This window comes from Thermobia domestica, chromosome 16, assembly GCF_964235325.1.
Source record: "Thermobia domestica chromosome 16, izTheDome1.hap1.1, whole genome shotgun sequence".
Taxonomy (NCBI): domain Eukaryota; kingdom Metazoa; phylum Arthropoda; class Insecta; order Zygentoma; family Lepismatidae; genus Thermobia; species Thermobia domestica.
In genome coordinates this window covers 175,314,213-175,338,476 of record NC_137469.1, presented here as the reverse complement: position 1 = coordinate 175,338,476, position 24,264 = coordinate 175,314,213, and the positions used below count along the sequence as shown (strand labels likewise).

General features: G+C 37.1%; 2 protein-coding genes across 7 annotated transcripts in view; one reads left to right on the top strand and one right to left on the bottom strand.

Annotated features, from left to right (window-relative positions):
- The window catches only part of Rbcn-3B (WD repeat-containing protein Rbcn-3B), a 334,889-nt gene that overhangs the window by 174,841 nt on the left and 135,784 nt on the right, over positions 1–24,264 (top strand). The window lies entirely within an intron of this gene.
- LOC145673510 (cuticle protein 7-like) lies at positions 14,568–21,629 on the bottom strand. Its single transcript, XM_081743284.1, has 2 exons — positions 21,527–21,629; positions 14,568–15,380 (listed from the first exon to the last, which is right to left on the bottom strand). Exons 1-2 carry the CDS (start codon positions 21,536–21,538, stop codon positions 14,721–14,723), a joined length of 672 nt encoding a protein of 223 aa, XP_081599410.1. The 5' UTR covers positions 21,539–21,629; the 3' UTR covers positions 14,568–14,720.

Sequence of the window (24,264 nt, the reverse complement as noted above, 5' to 3'; positions counted from 1 at the left end):
GACTTTCGGACGCCAATAGTTCGGAAACTATCCAACATAAAGAGGGCGGGTAAAAAATTCACTGAAGAAGTCATATCTGCTCTATTGAATTTTGCATGTTTCACAATCCTACCATGCACGCGCAAGGGATTCCCCAAAGGAACGTAGGGAGTCCCGGATAATCTACCAAATGGAACTTGGTCTAAATGGATATTAATTGATAGGCTTTCTACCAGGTAACAATAATTCGTTTGTATTAAATCGATATCTGGAACAAATACAAAATGGCGGACATCTTCATTGCTGGCCAACAGTGAAGTTCTGAGTATTAAGTGTAGCGAATTTGTACTCAAATGCTTTACAAAGACATCTGGAGTGTCGGTAGAGCATAACAGATGAAGCAGGGTGATTCACATGTGTGGAAACACTTAACGAAAAATGCCCAGAAATGCACTCATACTCAGTAAACGTGAGTTGGAAGCGTCGGAAATGTAAGGATTAGCATCAAGAACATGAAAGCCATTGCCAATTCGCCAATAATATTCCTTCAAACCGATGCAATATGGTGTGCACGGTTGCATACCAATAAGGATGCAACAACTGAGGCCAAGTTGAAATTGTGCAATTGGACTCACTAAGAAACTGGGTAAACTAAAGGAATGTCGCTAGTGGGATCGCATGATCAATATTAAAATGTGGCCAATGTGTGTGTTGATATCAACATATAGCTAATGAACAAATGTCGCACTACTGCTGGGACACCGTCCCACGTGAGAAAATAGGAAAATAACTACTTGGGTATTGAATCTGAGGCCGTGGGTTCCCAGTAGGATTGGAAACCGCGACCACGCGAGCAAAAGTGAGCGCTCTATCCGTGAGGTTCGAAGGAGCCTCACTTTCTCTGTATTCATTTCTTTGAGGAGTACCCATTTTGTTTGGCAAGCGCCCTTGTTCAGCCTTCCGACATGCTTGTGTGTTTTATTTTGTTACTCCTACTGCACAGTTGTAAACAATCAGAGCTTTAAGACGTTTCTTCCTATTTCTCATGTCGTTTTATTTTCCATATGTATGGTATTCCAGCTGTAGTGTTAAATGTGCCAAAAGGGTTCATTTTCGTCTTTGTCTTGGCATGTGCACTGTGTGTAAGATACGAATTTCTGGAGGTATTTTCCTATATTTCGAGTACGTCATATGTCCCAGAAGACGTGTGACATGATACACGCTCTATCAGAATTTGAACCATGCATTAAGAGATTTCTTTTCATATGTGTCGACTGTGGGACAATGTCCCAAACAAAGAGGGACATTGATACAATCGTGTTCTATTTACGTTCTACCTAAAGGTGCACCAGATGTAATAGCAGAATGTACAACGTTATTTCCCTAGTTTTCGCACGTGAGACGGTGTCCCAGCAGTAGTGCGACATGTTGACATTGTCCATTAGCTACATGTTGATATCAACACACACGTTGGCCACATTTCAATATTGATCATGCGATCCCACTAGCGACATTCCTTCAGTTTACCAAGTTTCTTAGTGAGTCCAATTGCACAATTTCAACTTGGCCTCAGTTGCATCCTTATTGGTATGCAACCGTGCACACCATGTTGCATCGGTTTGAAGGAATATTATTGGTGAATTGGCAATGGCTTTCATGTTCTTGACGCTAATCCTTACATTTCCGACGCTTCGAACTCACGTTTACTGAGTATGAGTGCATTTCTGGGTATTTTTCGTTAAGTGTTTCCACACATGTGAATCACCCTGCTTCATCTGTTATGCTCTACCGACACTCCAGATGTCTTTGTAGAGCATTTGAGTACAAATTCGCTACACTTAATACTCACAAGTAAACCTTACGTTTGGGTGAATCGAGTTGCTGACTGAGACACATATGAGAAAGTAGTACTAAATGTGGTCAGTATTTCAGTGAAGTTGTAGGTGCGAAGCTCCAGGGGTTTAGGAGATACAGCTACCAGAACATCACATGGAAGTACAGTATAGTCTTCATAGAGTTGGAGGTAAAAGCTCTGTAAAACCTCTTGTAACAACAAAAGGTGAATAACAAATATATGGGTACATATTAGGACTAGGGGGAAGTCATATAGTAAGAGTATACCTGACGGCGGCCATCTTGAAATCCACCATTTTGAATTAAGGTTAAGTTTTTAAAATAGGAATAGGGTCATGTGATACATGATTTAAGGCGCAAATTTAATCAGATGAACAATGGTGACGTTAATTTTGATTTACGCGCAATTGGTAAAACGTTACAGGGAAATTAAATGTTGTTGCAGAATATGTATTAGTCCTTTACCCCACCTTGTAAATTTTGTGTTAATGATAATAATTAAATAAAAAGCATGTGGATAAATATTAGGTCTATGGTAAGAGTTGCCTTGATGGCGGCCATGTTGAAATCCGCCATTTTGAATCAGACAAAAGTTTTAAACAAAACGCGTAACAGTGACATCTTATTAATAGCAAATTTTACCATAAATTCAACGGTATAACTATTTTTGCTTTATCATTAACCAGCACAAAATTAAATGGGAATAGAGTAATGCAATAGATGACTTCGGGCTAGAAGTTAATAAGAAATACAATGGTGGCGTTACAATGTTTGTGCAAGTCATGCACTCTTTTCTGAACTACATATTGATTGTACTAATTGAGGACTTTTCTGGAAGAAACACCCAAGTTCAATTATGACTGAATTCCACTTTGGTCATTTTTCCTTAAATTAGCAACTTGTTTATGCGATAACAAATGCTGGTTAATGATAAAGCAAAAATAGTTATACCGTTGGATTTATGGTAAAATTTGCTATTAATAAGGTGTCACTGTTAAGCGTTTTGTTTAAAACTTTTGTCTGATTCAAAATAGCGGATTTCCACATGGCCGTCATCAAGGCAACTCTTACCATAGACCTAATATTTATCCACATGCTTTTTATTTAATTATTATCATTAACACAAAATTTACAAGGTGGGGTAAAGGACTAATACATATTCTGCAACAATATTTAATTTCCCTGTAACTTTTTACCAATTGCGCGTAAATCAAAATTAACGTCACCATTGTTCATCTCATTAAATTTGCGCCTTAAATCATGTATCACATGACCCTATTCCTATTTTAAAAACTTAACCTTAATTCAAAATGGCGGATTTCAAGATGGCCGCCGTCAGGTATACTCTTACTATATGACTTCCCCCTAGTCCTAATATGTACCCATATATTTGTTATTCACCTTTTGTTGTTACAAGATTTCTTACAGAGCTTTTACTTCCAACTCTATGAAAACTATACTGTACTTCCATGTGATGTTCTGGTAGCTGTATCTCCTAAACCCCTGGAGCTTCGCACCTACAACTTCACTGAAATACTGACCACATTTAGTACTACTTTCTCATATGTGTCTCAGTCAGCAACTCGATTCACCCAAACGTAAGGTTTACTTGTCAGAACTTCACTGTTGGCCAGCATCCGTACCTGACGATTATGCAACCACACACAACAGGCATGAAGGTGCCCGTCATTTTGTATTTTTCCAGATATCGACTGAGTACAAACGAATTATTGTTACCTGGTAGAAAGCCTATCAATTAATATCCATTTAGACCAAGTTTCATTTGGTAGATTATCCGGAACTCCCTACGTTCCTTTGGGGAATCCCTTGCGCGTGCATGGTAGGATTGTGAAACATGCAAAATTCAATAGAGCAGATATGACTTCTTCAGTGAATTTTTTACCCGCCCTCTTTATGTTGGATAGTTTCCGAACTATTGGCGTCCGAAAGTCATGATAACAGTTCGTTTCTGGGACTATTAAAATTTAACACAAAAATGGCTAATACTCGACAGAGGTGCTTATTATTATATGATACACCTAGAACGGAGCATTACAGCAGTTCACCATTGATCCGAATGTGCAAAACATATAATATTATATCACAAAAATTGCCTTATTTAGATTTTAATATGTCATTTCGAACCTATTGTGAATTGTTGCGACAAAATGTTTTATGAATTCCTAAAAGCATATTCACATGTTTATGTATAAGCGTATTAATTTCATGTATTTCTGCTACTGTAGCTATTTCACTTTTAAATAGTTTGTTACAAAATTAATTGTATATATTTATCTATATTCTTATTACTTTTTTTTATTATTTTTCTTTTAAATCTATTACAATAGTAAACTTGTAAAATATATTGTACAGGTCTTCTGTAATTGGAGAATATATTCTCTGTTGAAGACAATAAATAAATAAATAAATAAAAATAAATAAATTTTCCCATGCTTTCGGCACCTTGTAGATCCGAAACTATGTCCGATAGCCGAAGGTTCAAGAGAACTTTTTTCTTGTCTCAGTGGCAGGAGTCACCTCCCAAGAGTTGTAACACTTATTTGGAACACCCGATATATATATATATATATATATATATATATATATATATATATATATATATATATCGGAATCGTTCAGTAGCGGCGAAAGGGATTCCCTAAAGGAGGTAAGGGATCCCGGATATCCATTATTAAACATAAGTGTGATTCATGACAAATAGAACGTCCCAGGAAGTAACAAAAAGTCGTTGATACAGGGTCGATATTTTGAGCACAATCAAGATAAAGGATTTTTGAAGTGTTCTGCTTTGTTGCATAACTACATCAGAGACTGAATGTAGTTGATAAAATTAAACTAAATAAAGTCATTACATCTGTATCTTCATGACCTCTGTGCAAGTCGCGGAACGACATTGGTATGGTGTATCACTAACTCGTTTGTTTTATCATTGTTTCTCGTGAGCTCGTCCGAACGTAATGTTTGTCGGTGTCCATGGGGTTTATTTCCAATGCTGTGTTACCGTAACGAACTGGCAGAAACTAACGGCGATCACATCAATATCCTACCTGTCACGCGGGAGACCGGGGTTCGATTCACCGCCGAGAGTCATGTTTCGTAACTTTAAAATAAAGAAATTTGTTCACTAATTTCAATAAATTATTGTAGGACGTTGCTTATTTATTGTTTATATTTAGGTGTGAATTATCGTTATTCTTGAGTCAGAGAATTTTTAATAATATGCATAGCTTATGAGAATAACTGAACAATTGAAATGGGTTTTAGTATTCTTGCTAGAAAAACAAATACTAATTTAGATACATCTTAATTATTATTAATACAAGTTACATTGAATTGAAAAGGAAGTTACAAATTTAATAAAATACAGAAATTATGAATTTGAAACAAACCTGTCTTGGAGGAAAACCTCCATGCATTGAACTTTTTGTATGTTGCTTCTTAGCATACTTGAATCAAGGTTACTTATAGAATAGTTTGTTTGTTTGAACAAGATGAGGTTCATCCTGACAAGGATTTAAATCTCATAGTCAACTAACTAACTAACTAACTAACTAAAAAAACTTACCCGTTCTAACCATTTGTTTACTTATTATTTAATTTATATACTTTTGTCTTGGCTTTTCGCCAGTATAAATTACTTGTTTGTGTTTTTTTTTTAACATTGTCACTTTTATTTTTATAATTTCACTTCCTTGAAAGTAAACTTACTTGTTTATGGAACTCAGCCTCATTCTTTTATTTTTAATTACAAAAAAAAAAAAAAAAAAAAAAAAAAATTAATATACATTGATGAGTTTTTGAAAATTACATTATATTGCCACTTCTGGGAAAGAAAAAAAATACGTAGTGCTTTTCAAAGTTATTGGTTACTATCTTGCTCTCTCTTTGCTTTATTTTTTAATATACATTGAAGTGTTCAACACAGTATATAACGCCGATTTTAAAGTTACGAAACACTATGATGTACTTTCGGACGACTCTGTTTAAGAACGCTCTGTCTCCGGACTGTTGGGTACCTGTCTATTTACTGAACTTCTACTAGTTAGGGATGGCCAAAAATTTTCGGATCCGGGTCTCGAATGTGAACCTCACAATCCGGATCTCGGATCTGGTTCATAAATCCGGATCTTGGATCTGGATTCGAAATCTCGATCTCAGATCTTGATTCGTATGCAAGGCTACATCTAAAATTGTGCTAATAACGAAGTTGAATATCTAAAGTTCGTCAAACTTTTTTTCGAATTTACTAATCTAGCAGGATGCTGTGCTTTTAAATGTTTCCATAAGACATTTGTGTTACCTTTGTTCTTTATTGTATTTTCACCTTGGAAGTTTGACTTCTTCCCATTTCAGAGTATAGCGAACTTAACCATCCGAAAGAACTGATGTAAATGGTAACATATTCTTCTATTCAGCTCCTCACCAAAATTTAATGTTGCTTCACATTGAAAATAATTATTTTACTCATAGAAAATAAACTTCACTATTTTCTCATATACAAATGAAAAGATCTTTCAGATAAGGCCCTTCCAATCGCAGGAATACTAGACAAAACAAACTCTTCATTTATTGTAGTTTCTGAATTACTGGAGTCCAATCAACAAAATTAATAATGAATGTCTTTCACTTCGAAGGTACAACAAAAAATATAGACTGGTTGGCATGGTACCACAGTAGATTTTTAAACATATACACGAGAATTTGAGGAAAGCGATATGATTATGTAATGTATGTACATTATGAGTTATTAACAAAAGTGTTCGTTGTATGACATCACGTAAGTTATGGCTCGCCCTTCTGAGGACGGGCATTTGTTAGAGGAGTAATTACAAAAGAGATTTCTGTTATTTTTTCTTCACCCTCCAGGTTTCTTTAATCATACATTGCAGAACACGACCAAAACATATTCATGCGTCGTACCATTGATGTATTTTGTACTTTATATATTAAAATGTTCAAAAATATTTAAGATATTCGCATTTGTTCATGTGATCTCAGGTTCAACTCCCGGTGGGAACATACATGAGAAAATCGGAAGCTAAAACAATATGAAAATAGTGTTTAAAAGCCAGGAAATTGATATTAAAACTTAATCTCTTAGTTAAATTAACCCATACGTTTCATGAATACGTATGTATTATGTCATTATTGTTTATGTACCATCAGCTACCAGATACGTCCTCAGAGGTCATTTTACACTGTAGTAATCAACAGATGAAAACAAATTTGGAAAAGGAAGTGAAAGGAAAGTCTCCAAATCCGTAGATTAAGATACTGATTCAGCATTTACCCAGTGTAACTGAAGAACAGCCCTGGAAAATCCTCAGTCAGGATGACCGGTCTTCGAATTCGAAACCGGTATCACCCAATTGCGAAGCAAGAATCCTAACAATTAGCCTAAGCTCGCTCGGTATTATTATTATTTAGCTAATAATTAACGTATGTTCTAAAATTAGTGCAAATTAAATCCTACTTTCTTTATTGCTGATGTTATAGTTAAGAGGCTTACAAGAGACATCAATCTACCGGTCCGAGCTACCATTAAATGGTCCTTGCTCAAAAGGGAATAGGGATATACTAAAATTGGAATTCAGGAAGGGGGTGAAGAGATTAATAAGGTGAAGAAACTATGTCCGATGTAAAAACTGAGTAATTACGACTTCATTACAGATATATTCACTTACATACGTCAATTAACATTTCCCTGACATAAGACGCCCTTACTTTCTATAGTGCCAGGGAAAAGCCCGCTTTTGTAAGCGAACACACTAAGCACGTGACCATGGGCGCAACTTCCATGCAAAGAAACATAGGTAAAACTAGAAAAAAGACAGGAAAAACAAGGGGAAAACGGTAAAACGCCCTTCAACTTAAAAAATAAGCTAAAAATAACTAAACTTAGAGCTATGAAAGATGCGAGACGAATTTTATTGAAAAGATTGTTTTTGTTAGTGAATAGTTGTCCTAACTATGAACATGAATTAAAAAGAAATAAGTAACGCTGAGTTCCGCAAACCAGCTAAAGAGAAGATATTGGATAAAATTTTAAAATAAAAAAGACATTTAAGATAATTAAAAAATGTAACTAAAATCTTGGCGCGACAGCCCCTTGGGATCTGGACCTGCCAGCGGGCTTACTTTCAAAGTGGGGATGTGTGGTGAGCGCAACGACACCCAGAGTCCCCAATGCCGGCTTTCTAGACTGAAGTTCACTACTTCTTACTTCAGATAACTCCTCAATTGTCCTCATGATGTTGGATCAACACCGAAATTTTTGAGTGCCTCTACGGAAATTGAACCCGTGACCAAGGACACCAAAGGCACGCACTAATCAATTTATTATTATTATTATTATTATTATTATTATTATTATTATTATTATTATTATTATTATTATTATTATTATTAAATAAGTAACCACTTTTTACCAAATGCTATCTCTCTAACCTGCTGAACGCTTTGCATGGATTACACCGTAACCATTACGATACCACATAAGCATAAAAGTAAAACGAAGACAATTAAAAACACCCATACCGGAAGCTGGATTCGCCGGAACCACTCGATTATGCCTGCCAGGTTTTCTCGGCTAAGCGGGAGCACATTTAAGGTAACTGACTATCTTAAATGTTGCTTCTAAATACTGACAATCTAAGTCTTAATTATCAAATATTTCTTATGACAATTCCATACCCTTTCCGTCTTTTATAGACGAAAAGCTAAGTTACCCACATTATTTAGTACAGAGATAAATTCTGATTCTCTAAGAGCTGCTGATGGTGATAGAAGCATGATCTCCCAAACCCAGACTGAGATATTGATGTTACTGGAACGACTGAAAGGTCATCAGGGGTAAGTGAATTGCCCACTTATCAGGATGAAGGGCGATGGTGATGTGAAATGCGGGGCTGTCAGAGGTACTACTTATAATAATTGGATTTATAATTTTCTGTGCTGCTGTAGAAACCTCTTCAAGAAGAAGATTAACTTTGAAAGTGTTATATAAGGAGATTTATTGCTATTTTTAGGTTGCATATAAATCTCTTCATTCCAGAATTATCGGATTTATTTTAACACTTAACTTTCACATCTCTTCTGATTTACGAATATTTAAATCACAATTGTGTCCTTAAGGGCAATTAATGATATTTTAACTCATTTCGAACCAACTATATAGGGTGTTTCAAAACAACACCGATAACGTGTGTGAGGAGATTCCTCACACCGAGATAAGACAAAAAGTATAGACCAACCTGGGTGTACAAATGCTTCCTTTCGGAGTTATAGGCTGCCGAAAACATGGAAAAATGAACTTTAAAGGTCCATAGCTCCAAAAGTATGGGACCTGCCGTAGACGGGTACAGATTTCACTTAGGAACTGATATGTGCGCTATCCAAAAAGCCATGTTTCAGAAACCTAAGGTACTCACGCAACAATTTTTATAGAGGGAGTTTGGCTACGGGCATATAATTTAAAGTACTCACAAACTATCTCTATAAAAATTGTTACGTGAGTACCGCAGGGTTCTAAATCATGTATTTTTGGATAGCTCACATATTAATTCCTAAGTGAAGTCTTGACCCAACCACGGTAGATCCCATAGTTTGGAGCTATGAATCCTTAAAATTCATTTTTTCATGCTTTCGGCAGCCTATAACTACGAAAGAAAGCATTTGGGCACCCAGATTGGTCTATACTTTTTGTCTTATCTTGGTGTCAGGAATCACCTTCGAGACGTTGTCGGTGTTGTTTTGAAATACCCTGTATATACTTAATCTTGCTATATGGGAATAATTGAGACCAGAAGCAGTCTACAGGCTAAGTCCAGAAGTGTCTTGGACGACCCTTGATAAACCACGTCTTTCCTCAAGGTGAATTGTGACAATCCGATACCCCCATGAGGAAATATTCCGGTTCAATGTGAAAGCTCCCATAAGAACTAGCATCGTAATTAGTGGAATGAACCTTGGTATTTTTTCCCCAATATGAAAGTACCTAACTTTCTTGTTAAAAGGAACAAACAACAGTTTTCGTATTTGAACACAGTACTCATGAAAAGTCATGTTAAAGTGCGACTTTCCCTTCAAAACAATATTTATCTGTTTTAGTTTCTAGTTTTTCCCAAAGTACGTGCGGAATTAGTGCTCGTGTCTTTTGTTCCCGTTACATCGGCTGCGATTTTCGTGGTAGCACATGTTTGGGTTTCCAGATGTCAAATATTTATCTTTCAGCCCGATTCTATGTATGAATCCGAAATTTCAAATCTAAATAAGAGGCAACAACATTCATTCTTTATTCTCGGTGTTCATTCTTTATACTCGGTTCTCGGTGTTTACTAAATAATTATTACATCTCTTTGTAAGGTATACATTTGGTATTTGAGCAGACTGAGCAAGATAAATAGACGTAAAAACTAATCAATACTTGACTTAACTGTTTATGTTTTCTTAACTGTCAATGAATATATCTCTTGAGGAATTTTAAATATTCGAGTTTTTTAATTCTGGTTTCAGATGTTTCAAATCCCAGGTATATATATATATATATATATATATCGGTCCTGGAACCAGGTATGGATCTAGATTCAACATTCGAACTGTCATCCTGATTAAATCAGTTTTTTAGTAAGGCATGCATTTGATCTTTCGAGAAATCTGAGACAAACAAACAGACTAGTCAATATTCATCTTAATTTTCTGTTTTCTTCTTCACTGTCAGGACTTCGCAAAATTACTTTTGACGTATTTTAGATATTCAAGTTTATCACAATTTGGATGAAAATCAAGATCCGAGATTGGGATACGGATCCAGAGCCGAGATTCGAGATCCGGACGCAATCAGATCCGGATCCGCCCATCCCTACTATTAGTAGTAGAACGTTACTTTAGTCCATCCTTATGTTGTATTGCTCAGATGTGATTCTCACCACACGTTAATATGAACATTTCATTCACACTAACCTAATAGATGGTTTGGTAGATATCTAAATATATATATATATATATATATATATTGTTTATACACTGACTACACCGTCGTTGCCGTCTTAGAAAAGTAACCCTGCATAATCTTATCCCTTGTTTCATAATTCGTTATTAATCCTTTTAAATTTTGGCTTTTTTTTTTTTAGAGTAAATTATATACTTTCAGTCAAGCAGCTACAGAATCATTCCAATTATCCTAGTTCATACCCCATTCTCTTCATAATAAAACAGCCTTTCAAACGGTACCATTCACGGTAAATTTTGAGAGAAATGATGATTTTTTTCTAAACTTTTTCTTTTCAAATTTTGAGTCCGTCTGGAACCCCTGTGATAACGTACAGATCTCAAAATCAACTAGGAAAATAGTAAGGGGTGTACTAAGTGTGTATACAAAATTTCAAGCTTCTGTCTTGAATAGTAAAGGCCAACAACGCCGAGTTTCCGAAATTTATATGGGTGTATATCAATGGCTGGTCGTGTTATATGTTTTCAGGAGAGTCTCAATATTTTTTGATTGATTTCCTTTTAGTTATAATCTTTTATGAGCACTGTCATAAAGGGCTGTGGTCGATTATATTCACAATATAGTTTCATTTTTCATTGTGGGGACTGCCTTTAACTAGGCCAGAGACAGGCAAGGAAGATGGAGTGTTGCTTGGTTGTCTTTGCACAAACAATTATGTTTTAGAGGTTAGAAATTTTAATTTCCATCTCAATATTTTAATTGCTTATTAGTTTGTGATAGTGGCAGGTGAGAATTTTTTTTATTTTATTTTGTTTCTATCAAACTATTTGTGTGGGTGCTGGAGCCCCAGACCACCCACGTAGTCGGTGCACATGGTAAGGGCGGGAAAAATATTTACCAATGAGACTCACAATGCCCAGATCACTCCAAAAGACCCGGATGTAATATAAAAATTTCCTGAGACATCCCTATTTATACGGGGTCATGGTTCGTACATCATTCCCTCCAGAATAGAACAGACTTTCAAACGGTACCATTTACATGTCTCCATCATGTATCCGAGGCGGGAAAATCGCGAAGAAGAGATTTTTTTTGTTAAAAATATCCCATCGTTTTGAAAATTTCCCCCCTCTGGACCTCCCTACGTTAACGCGCAGAGATCTGAGGCAAATCTAAAAAATACTACGGGGTGCACTGAATATGTGTGTAAAATTTCAATCTTCTAGGTGCAAAAATAAGCCCACCACAAAATTATAAAAATAGGCCTAACAAAGTTTTTTTTTTGTAAGTTATGATGTCATCACCTTCTATGTCTCGACGCAGAAAGGCGTGAAACCATACGTAACGTGTTCTACAATGCCTCCAGGCTTGAAGAAAACAAAACAAAAAGAAAGGAAGTAAAAAGCTTAATTGGTTCTTTTTTAATCTAATAATTAAAACACTACCCAATATACTAAAAATAGTATTTATAATTTCAAAGGGTTAAAATATAGAATCACAAGGAACCAGTTTAGTTGAGCAGTAATAAGCAGTGTGTGGAAAGAAAATTGTCTGTCTGGCCATGAATGGTAACTTTTCCTGAAATAATCAAGGCTATCCAGAAAAGAGCTTTCGGTATAATGTGTAAAGTCTTTAAAATAAGCACATTTTCAGATCTTGTTAAATTGCGTGCGTTTGGACGTTCATATTGATTATTCATAAATCAAAATTTTCTATTATTAGTAAAAAGCTCCCAAATCTTGAAGTTCAGTGACTTTTCTGTATATCTTTCCTTGTCAGGGGCGCCCGAAGAAAATTTTTTAAGGTGGGCATCTCCCTGGTTGCTATACGTTTGATATTTTTTATTTGTATTCAGAAAATCTTAAGCAATTTAGAAATATACATTATATATTTTCGTCAGCCAAGGGGCCACCCGCTGCCCCCACCTTCGGTCGCTCATGCTCCTTATGTACCTACCTCACTATTCTCGCCTTGTAGAGAAAAAGTTGTTACGCTTTATTCGAGTTGTGTCACACTGTATATCATTAAATCTGGAGAAATGTATATACAAATTGTTTGATGGATTAGATGTTCTCGTATCACTGGCACTAATGCTGGCGGATGAAGAGATATGCCCCGTTCAACCTTGGAACTGGGGAGACTGTCCACCCAATAATCCAATTTGAAATGTTTTTTTGGGGAGAAATGTGATGATTTGTGTCCAACTGCCACAAAGAAAAGTGAGATGAAATTGATGTTCCTTCGCTTTTTTTTTTTTTTTTTTTTTTTTTAAGAATCGTATTCTTTAATATTTCAAACTGAACTTCGTGTCCTGGCGCATTTAGGTCACATTAATCTGTATTAATTCCTCTCTGCAATGATATATACCACTACTTCATGTACATCGCCTGATATATAATATAAAACAGGTTTACCTCAAAGAGTTCCTCCGTGGCTGAACAGTGAGCGTACGCACCTTTGGCGTGAGAGACCCGGGTTCGATTTCCGACGGGAGCTTATGTGGTTCGGAATTCATGTTAATCAGTAGGTTTCGTCTCGTGTAGCCTCGCTGCTGAAAGGGACGTTAAACTCAGTTAATTAAGGCTCAACTCAGGGTTCATCTATCGTATTGTGAGTCTCATTTCCCCCTCCCAGAATAAGCCTCAGAGCTGCCCGCCTCCCAAGATTGAAGATAACTCTGCTCTCCTGATCCTGCACAGCATTGTTTTTCAACTTCATAAATATTTTGAACATCGTTTAAAAGAATATATATATATAGACAGATTTGTGCCGATATCTCCTACAATTGTCCTCTGACAAGAAGACAACTAGTAGAAGTGCATTTAGTGTATTCCAACTGCGCAGGAGTTGCTCCCTAAGGTGAACCAATTTGTAGAACTTCACGTTGTGGTAAAATCTGATCCCCGTTTTGAAAGCAGATACTTTATACAGTATCTAATACTTGTGATATATCACTGCAGCCCGCTTCGATAGGACTAGTGTACGTAGCTATCCAACTTGGAGAATAGGTTCTAACGCTCATGTTTTGCTTAAGTATTTGAGGATACCTATATGACACTTTTCTGCAAACTGTAGTCGCTATATTTTGTCTTTTTTTACTTGTTATTGTTGTATAGTTAATTTGTGTATTTATTAAGCTATATTTCTTGAAGAAATACTTTAGACTGACAGCTTAGTGCACAGCGAATCAGCGATTTCCCAAGAAGTCACCTAAAAGTGTAGCAACGCTTCCTTTGAAAAAGCACAAGCTATGGCAAGTGGCTGGTTCTTGCACTTCCTGCTATATTTGGAATGTTTCTTCTGTGATATTTTCTCGCCTTTTACCTTAACCCGGGAACGGCCGAGTGTTGATTTGTGACGCGAGCGGTCGACAGGTGAGCGCGGCGCTCATTTACAATAAAATCGTTTCTATAGCTGTTTATGACTTTATACGGGATTTATTTTCAACACATTTCTAAATGTTGACATTTTGTGATTTATTATTATTACTATTATTAAAATAAAATCGCATATAAAATTATGATGCGTTTATATAAAACCCCACTAGGGCGGCTTTGAAACGAAAACATAAACCAGGGTGAGCGCTGCGCTCACCTGTCGACCGTTCCCGGGTTAATTATGTGAAGTATATCGCTTATTAGACTACATTAACATTCCCATTTAGTATTCATGTCACTTTCCAATAATTGTGTTTTAAGAATTTATATATATACCGGTATTATACATTTTAGTGTATATTGTCTGGCGAAAGGAAAAAAAGACATAATACATTATTTTTTATTATTATTATTTGAGGGTCTAAGTGGCTCTTGCATAATTAAGAGAGAAATGGTGGGGAAAAATAAAATAGAAAAGGTAGAAAGGCGCAAGGTTTTCCACTTAGCTATATACAGATAATGACAACAGATGGAATTGTTTAGTCTACTCTGTAAGAAACAGCATGTCCTGGGTTGTTGACAACGGTGGTGAGAGTAGCTGGAACGCCAGCTGGAGCAACAGCAGCTACTGGAGCGGCAACTGGAACGGCGTTGTAGGCAACAGCAGCTGGGGCAACTGCAGAGTAGGCGAGAGCGGCTGGGACATGGTTGGCAACAACAACCTGTCTCTTGGCACGGGATCGGACTTCAGCAACGGCAGCCAAATGAGCAGCACGAGCAGCCTGAACTTCAGGTGTGTCCTGGACAGGAGCTGGGGCTACTGGAAGAACATTAGGTCCGACTGGAAGAGCGTTGGAAGCAACTCGGTAACCAAGACCATCAGCAACGTAGTTGGTGGTGAGAACCTGTCCGTTGGGAGCTACGTAGGAAAAGCTTCCAGCAACATTGCCAGCAGCGTCTCTCACAGCGTTGTGCGTTTGTCCTGGCTGAGCGTAGCCGTATCTAGCCTGTCCAAGTTCATCCTGAGCATGGTATTGGGTGGAAGTGACGGCGGGAGCTACGGCCAATGGAGCAGCATAACTGAGGGGAGCAGCATAACTGAGGGGAGCAGCATAACTGAGAGGAGAAACAAGGCCAGAAGTGTAGGCAACTACGCCTGGCTTAGCCAGAGCGCAGGCAACAACAGCAGCCAATACAGCCTGTAATGAAAGACACAATAATTGTATTTAGTAGAGAAACTATAAAAAGATTAGCATTTCAGTAAATTCTTGAGAATAATAAGCACAATAGAATATGATTTCGTTATCTAAACATTTATAAAGTTATTGCATGAAGTTTTATCCATATTATTACACAAAATACTCAGAAGGAAGACGGCAGGTATTTAAAATATTCCAAAATATGAATAAGAGAAGTATTCGTTTTGTTTAAACTGTCTACTTAAACAAAAGGAAATTTTAAGAACTTTTCGTATTTTTAAAAATAAATATCAATTTTTAATTCCTCAGCTTTAATATATGATAATAAAAACGGTTAGTTAAAGATTTTCTAGACGTGGCATCATGAAGAAACTTGTGCAAGCACGAACAACGTCACTTTTGAGCAATGTACTGAATGTGGCTGCCAATGTCATTTGGCACGTGAATGCAAGTGAACGTGTTCTGTGAGTTCCATGATGTATCATCCCCAACAGCTGGAATGATGGATCATCGCCAGAGATGCTGTTAATCGGTTGACTAGAAGCAGGAAATTCAAAGCTGAAGCAGTAAAGGGAGGTGGTTGAGCATAACCGGACAAGTGTTCTCAAGAATATGACAGTATTTCGACGATAGATAGTGGTGAATTGTCTACCTCTACTGCAAGATAGTCAGTACCTTCCTTTAAGACTATTCATTTAAAATCAGGTCGTATTTGCATGATTTTACACTGCTCTTTTAGAAGTTGCATATGCAATGCTAAAATCCTTCCAAATAAAGTTAATCGGATACGTCCTTCTCTCAGTTGAATCTACTAGTGGAGGAAACTTCCCCAGCGTGTAGGAGACTATCGACATCTCCAGTGTCTGAACTGATGATAGCAAACCCCACGGTGTGACCACAACCCAACAGAGCTCAACTTTAGCTGTGAACCCCCTGGAATCCAAGTAGGCTACTGTCTTAGCACTGTCTATTTCAGATTACGACTGGATACGTGGACTGCCGAACTCAATGACTCATGCAGGTCGCCCGTTTGGGAATGTGACTAACTTCTTCTTCTTCAGGGTGAGATAGGGGAGATAGGAACAACAACGACACGACCAGGGCAAGGATGCTCACGAAGCTCAACACTTGTGGATGACCGTTATTTAACATTACCAGCTTGTCATCATAGACATTAGTACAAACCAGAAAACCTCCGTTCGGTAGTGACATCTCCATTTCACGGCAAAAGGGGGCTAACGGTCCCTTTGGTGAAGGGGCTTCTTGATTTGATCCTAGTTCGCACCAAGTAAGCTTTGTGGATGACAAACACCGTCTGCCGGGTTTTCCCGTTTGCTCACACTTTCTTCATTCCACGATCTCGTTCATCTACATCGTCTTGCTCAGCCTCGGAGCATAAGCGTGAGATATGTTAAACAAAATAAATCGTGGCATACAGCGAGGGCTATAGAAGAAAGCTAGCTGTATCAATTCCCTTCTGCCCCATCACAGACGGGTGATGAAAACACGCAGAGTAATGGGTAGTGACACTGTACAGAGATGAATCGCGTTTCAGTCTACTCAACGATTCTCTATATGTGTATTGAGTGGAGGTAGACTGAGACCCGTCCTGTTATCCTTCCAACATCCGACAAATGGACCACTATGAAGGCGGTGGCATCATGGTGTGGGCCAGGTTTATGATCCATGGATGAATACCTCTATATGTGCTAGAGCAAGACAGCCTTGCCGCCCAGACACGGGGATGGAATAATTGTACCCATCACGAGGCTTTTTTTGTGCAGTCTTACCACGATAACTCCCGTCCCTAACGTGCACAGCTGGTTGGCAAGTTGGGAAGGAAGAACATTCGACTGATACTGTGGCCCGCATGTTCTCCGGATATCAGCCGTATTGAGTATGTGTGGAGACTTTCAGATAGAGGAGTGCTCCTAGTCACCGCCTCCCAATACTCTTCCAAATCTCAGAACTATTCTATTGAAGAAGTGCTCCTGGAACGTATCGACCCGTTCATAGAGAACATACAAACCGCTACAATTTTGCAGCGTGTAGTACAGTTCAAACGGTCACATTCCGTTAACAGCTGTACCAGGTCATCATGAACATCGGAATTCCATACATTCCTTTTGTCAAATTGTATCAGTGTAATCATTATCCATTTGATTAGTGTCATGGGTTTGGTGTGTTCCATACGGCTTCAACTTTGGTACACTGTTGCACATTTTCACACATCGTTGGCATGTCACTATGTGCTAACGTCTCATAGCATCTCAATTTTTCGTTCTTTATTTATGGATATAGTGTACATATGATTTTCCCTAGTTCGTTGAGTGTCCAGTTCTTATGGCAGATGTTTCGTAATAAGATTAATTTAACTATATTAAAGTGACTGTGAACCTTATTTTTTTTTTTGCTTCTGTTTTGTTATACTTTTTTTTTTTTGCAAAAAATACAAATACACCCAGCCACCAATACGTGCAAATTATGCTACTTTGAATAGATACACACACACACTCTCTCTTTTTTGCTATTGTATTGGTTTATTTCTGAAGAACATAGAAAAATGTAAGCATTTATATTAATCAATAAGTTAGCGCGAGACTTTTCCCCGGATTATCACTTTTTATCGAAAAAATCCCTTTTTGCTAAATTTACCTATAGATTAGGGAAATTTCTTTCAAACTACTAACACTGATATATAGAAAATGTTCATGTTAATGTTTTCCAGTGAAGGATTCGTATTGGTGTCTCGTTAAACAAATGCGACTTTTCAGTTACTCAATTTACGAATATTTTCTTTCCCTTTACTTTCTTGGCAGATTCTCACTTTCTGGAATCTATATCAAGTTATCTAAAAAGTATTGAATATTTGAAGGTCAGAATTGAGATTGTATTTAAAAGTAACATTACGAAACCACTGTATGTAAAATTATGTTTCGCTGTAATTTTCGGAAATATTACTCGATTTTATACAGTATGGTGTATCTTATGATTCACGCTTCCCCACAATCCCCTCATATGGGATTGAAACAGTCAGTTATGCGGCAGAATATCATCCACAACATGCTGTATGGTGTAACTGTCTCTTGGATTTAAAAATTTTCATTGATAACGTTCGTTAATAAATATTAGGTTTTGTCCCAGTATGGTACGTCATCTTTTATAAGGCTTTCTGAACAAACAACTTGAAATTGATCAATAATGAGAAAGTTGATTTGTTGAGTTGATTTTAGTTTAGCGTCCCTTTCAGCAGCGAGGCTATATGAGACGTGGACCTACTGATTAACGTGGAATCCGAACCACATGAGCTCCCGCCAGGAATCGAACCCGGGTCTCTTAACCGCTTAGCCACGAGGGAGCTCTAAGAGAAAGTTGATTTAACCCTACCTGTTTAAAATATTCTTTCTGTGAAAATTACGAAAAACTATTGCGATTTTAGGAAACATAAGGGGGTGAGAACTTTCTTTGAAACTAAAGAGTTATTGCTATCAGTAGCAGCGATTGGACGTTAAAAGTGAGGGGGCAGGTCATGATCTTAATATTTGTATAGCAATGTTAATTTTCCTGATTGTTTCTATCACTTTAACAAAAGTTTGTATAACCAATAAGATACTATCTTTTTCAGTTAAAATACATAATCCAAAATAGGCCTAAACTATGCCGACAATAATGTTTATTTTTTCTTGTTTTTTGTTCAAAGAAAGAAAAGCGAACGAAAAGGCAGGGGTGCCCACAAAGGGGGGGCTGTGACGCAAACTGCGTCATTGAAATATTGGGGAGGGGTAAAAATCTATAATAAATATGTTTGAGGGGATGTAAAAATTAATCGAAAATATTTTTTTCATGGAAGAACGCCTACGGATAGACAATTGGGGGGATGCGTTATGGACATAAGGGGCGCACTGTTGTGTCTGCTAGTAAAAAAGGAAATATTTTTCTTTTACCAGGAATTTGTAACTGCGGAATATCATAAATGCTGTAGTCAAAACAATGGAATGGAGTTGTTTCTTATTACTCTCTTTTTAATCATTATTCCTTTCTATTAGAAAAAAGGAAAGATATTTTAGGAACTGCCTATTTTTGTGCAATTAAAGAGTAACTTGTAAAAACTTCTTGCGAATTTTTTCCTTAATTAGTTTCAAACCAGCTGATTAAAGGTATTGGGCCCTTGTGAGAAGAAATAAAAGTACACTGCCATTGTTGCACTCCAATAGGTTAATTTTTGGGCCATTTTCCATGGCAATTAAAATGCAATTCCGGTAGCTTTCTTTAACTCCACGGAAAGAGAAATAACCAGTACGTACGTACGCAACAGCAAATATTATATGACACCAGTATTTTTTTCTGTGAACCAGTAGTGCATACAAACTTTACATTTCCAAATGAAACTTCATAATTAAAGGGTCATTTCAAAACAGTGAGGGGGCAACTGCCCTTTTTGTTCCCTAATCGCCGCCCCTGATTGGTATCTTTTTGTTTTGAAGTTAGAGGGAGGAGAATTGATTCACGGCATCTCAGGAAGCAAGTTAACAATAACTTCCCTAAATATTACTGTATTATTATTATTATTATTATTATTATTATTATTATTATTATTATTATTATTATTATTAAATATTGTCTATTTTCATGCTTTTCAGGGGACTTGTTATCATTGATCACCACTTAAATGCAACATCCAAATTTATCCTAGCATTTAGATCATATTTCACAGTAACTTTTGTTGATAATATAATAATAATAATAATAATAATAATAATAATAATAATAATAATAATAATAATAATAATAAACTAAATTGGTAAAACGTCTGTCGGAACTTTAAAAACAGAATGTATGATAAACAAAACCTGCTGGGATCATTAATTATATAATCCAACTCTTTAGGAGGTGAAAGCATGTGGTGGGAAACAGCATTTAATGTAAGGCTTGATATTGTAGGTAGTCTGTGCACCCACATCTACACTGTAACTACATGATCATCGTCCGGAGCCTATGTTAATAGTAGGTCCCGTCCTTAGTAATCACGTTTCCTAAGGACGCAAAACACAGAGAAAAAAAACTCACTGACAATTGTGAAAAAAACTCTCTGACTGAAAATTGTGAATTACTGCTCCTGAACTAATGGCGGACGCAATATTAAAAAAAAAAAAAAAAAAAAAAAGATCACACTGTATCCCCTTAAATTAGCATTCTTATTTTGTTGTACGTGGTCTGTGTTCGGTCCTTGGAGGAGTCACGTGTAACTCGGCTTGAGTTGCTACATGTTTCCGATGGTAGTTCAAAAGAAGGATAACGTCGTGGATGTTCAAAATTGGATGGATGTTTCGAAAGCACCAGATCTGAATCCATGCATACTGTCATGCTTTTACCCGTTGGTAACATTACTACACGGAAAAGATATTTTTACAACAACTAATTTTTTCCACAATTAGAAGTCACTGGATTAGAGTCCATATGATGCAGTGGAGGCTTTAGAGGGTAGGCCGGGTAGTCACAGATCTACCTAAAAATTTTGAAAAGTATATAAACGCTAAAACATAGAATAAAGAGTAAATATATATTTCCATTATTTATATTAATGGTAGATAATTATTTAACAAATACCACCAACCACTACTGTAAAAGTAATTTCCTGCTGTCTTGAATCAATCAGATACGTATATGTATCCATAAGCGAGGGAGCGAGCCTATCCAAAATTAAAATCCTAAAGCCGCCCCTGGAATGATGTTTAAGTTTTCAGCACATGGTGCATGGATCTGTAGTGTAACAAAGACCAAATAAAGGACGACCACCTACGAGATCCATTATTCGAACAAGATCTGTACGAATAGTGAAACTATTATTATTATTTTAAGGAATTTTCAGATGCAGTCTCTTGACGTTATTTACGAACTACCACAACAGCATCAATAGGAAATAGAATTAGTAGAGCGTATATTCAAACGTACCAACCCAGCATTCGCGTAGATAAATTTACAATGACCGGCTACCGGGTTCCAACTCGGGACCTCCCGATTGCTAACCTATGTTCACTCGTTTGATTTGTTTGTAATAAGCAGTCACAAAGTGAGATTATCATACAGAATACGAAAGCATTTGGTTGCTGGTAAAAACGTGTAAATGACTAATTGACTGTACTTACCAGGACCTTCATGATTGTTGGTTTGGTTTGTGTTGCTTTGTTGGAAATGTAGTGAGTTGTTACAGGCGGGGGACTTTTATATTAGTAGGCAGCGGAAGGGAGGACAACTTGAGTTTTTGCGTACGAAGGTGCGTTTTCTTTTTGTAGTCTCCAAGGCCTACGCCCAGTTTTCAAGGTTTCCTTCAGACTTGTTTATGCATTGTGATTCAATTCATTCAGATCTCTGTTGCTTCTCATAACTGTTGAACCTTTTTATTCTACGGTAGCGAAACTTTCAAATCATACTAGATTGTCTCCATTTGATTAGCCATAGTTTTAAATTAAATTTCAATAGCAAGAAGTAGCTATATAGTTTCTTCTCTAGAAATTCTAAATTGCTTTACATCAGTGTTTTCCAACTTGTGGTTCGCGGACCCACTGCAGGCTGCAAGAGATTAAAAGGGTAACGGAACGTTTTATTTCCAATAAATCTTACCTCATCATGTTAGTAATTATGTATTTTCCGATATGTTCTTTAAAAAAAATAGATAATAATTTCCTTTCTACACTCGGAATATGAACTTTCTTCTATCGAAATAAAATAACTTACCGAATTGTCTTGTGATTCAACATTCAAAATGCTGTTTTCTTCGTTAAAGCTACTGGAATGTTGGTTCCAGTCTAAGCCTGTTTATGATCAAATTTCCAGAAGGCAATTGCAATTTGCCACTACATACACATCTAAGCGAGACAATATTTTGTCATCTTGAATATATACAAAATAAATGCACAAACAGACAATGTAGGGTCAGAGGTCAGATTAATGTCTGAAATTATCGAATTTTGATCAAGACACGGAAGCTGACCTCTCAAAAAACAGTATTAGCCAAATAGTTGAATTCATAGCATTGGGCCTAACTGATATCCTCATTTTCCTGAATATTTCCATTTATAATAGTGTAGCATTCTTATAAATGATGTTTAGAGTATTAAAATTGTAATTTACCACATCTTTTTTATATGTAAAAGATTTTTCAAAGATAATTTTTTGATTTCGTGGGGGGCCGCGAACAATTAAAATCGTTACATAAGATACGAGACGTCAAAAAGGTTGGGAAACGCTGCTCTACATCACTAAATATTCACATCTTGTGTGCGGTAAGCATATTTCTCATTACATCCTTTCACTTTAGATTCCTATAATAATAATAATAATAATAATAATAATAATAATAATAATAATAATAATAATAATAATAATAATAATAATGGATATTTCAAAAACGCTTATTAACCCATTATTTATAGTTATAAAATGGACAAAAACCAACTGGATGTTCAAGAGGCTTCATACAATACCTGATAAACCTGATTGGCTTTTTTATTTTCTGACATTAATGCTCGCTTAACACATTAAGTTCTTCGCATGTGAACATGTAGAGTTTATTGTATTTATTTATATCTTCGCTTTAACGTTCAAAATGATTGCATGAGCAGCTTATGGACTCGTGTCCATTGCCTTCAATGGGGCTCGAGATTCTACTCTTGTTGAGGCTTGCGTTTACTCGGGCTCGGTCTCACATCCTCCAATAAGGATCGGACTCACTAGCCTCCTTGGAGCTCGCACTCAATAATTTCGTTAGGATACGCTTTTACTTGGGCTTGGGCTCACTACATTCAGTGCGATTCAAGCTTAATCTCAGCTAGGATCGAGCCCGCTACCATCAATAGGCTCGTACTCAATGACGTCAGAGGGCTTTCCACTCATTTGTGCTCGTATTTATTACCTTCAGTGGGCAAGCACTCACTGTTCTCGTTGGTTCGCACTTACTCGTGCGCAGCCTCACATTTCAACGAGGCTTGCACTCACTAGTTTCCTTGGACTCGCGCTGGCTAATCTCTCTCCGGCACGCTCCTACTTGACCTCATTCCTACACTCAGTGAACTCGAGCTCACTTGCATTAGTGGAGCTTGTACTAGTTTGTATGCGGGCTTAAATCCTTCATTGAGGCTCGCGCTTACTCGGGATCGGTCTCAGATCCTTCAGTGAAGCTCACAGTCACTAGACTCCTTGAAGCTTGAGCTCTAGTTTCTTTAGGACACGGGCTTACTTGGGATCAGGCTCATTAATCTGAATTAGACTCGTCCGGTCTTACTTTCGTCAACTAGGATCGAGCTCAATATCATCAATGAGGTTTGAGCACATTAGCACCAATGGGTGGTTCATTACCTTTAATGGGTCTTGCGGTTACTCGGCCCTTGGCTTACATACTTCAATAAAACTCGCACTCAATAACCTAATTTGAAATCACGTTTACTAATCTCTTACTTCGTATCAAACTCACTACATTCAATGGGACGCGGACTCACTAATCTAAACTGCACCCGTGGTCACTTGCGCTCGACTTCACTTCACTCTACTGCGTTCGGGTTCCTTCAGTGGGGCTCGCACTCACTATTCTCGTTGAAACTCGCGTTTACTGGGCTCGGGTTCACATCCTTGAATGAGAATTACAGTCACCTGCCTCACGTTCACTAAGTTTGTTCGTGGTCATTTAGACTTGGGCTTACCACTCCTCAATGGGCTCGCCCTCACTAATCTCAATTGCATTCGCGCTCGAACTCATTACCCTGAGTGGGACTTGCACTCACTCACGCTCATGTTCAATTTCGTTCGCACCTCCGGTCATTACCTGTAATGGAGCTCGGGCTCACTACTTTCAGTGGGGCTTGAGCTCACCCAGGATAGTGTTCATTAA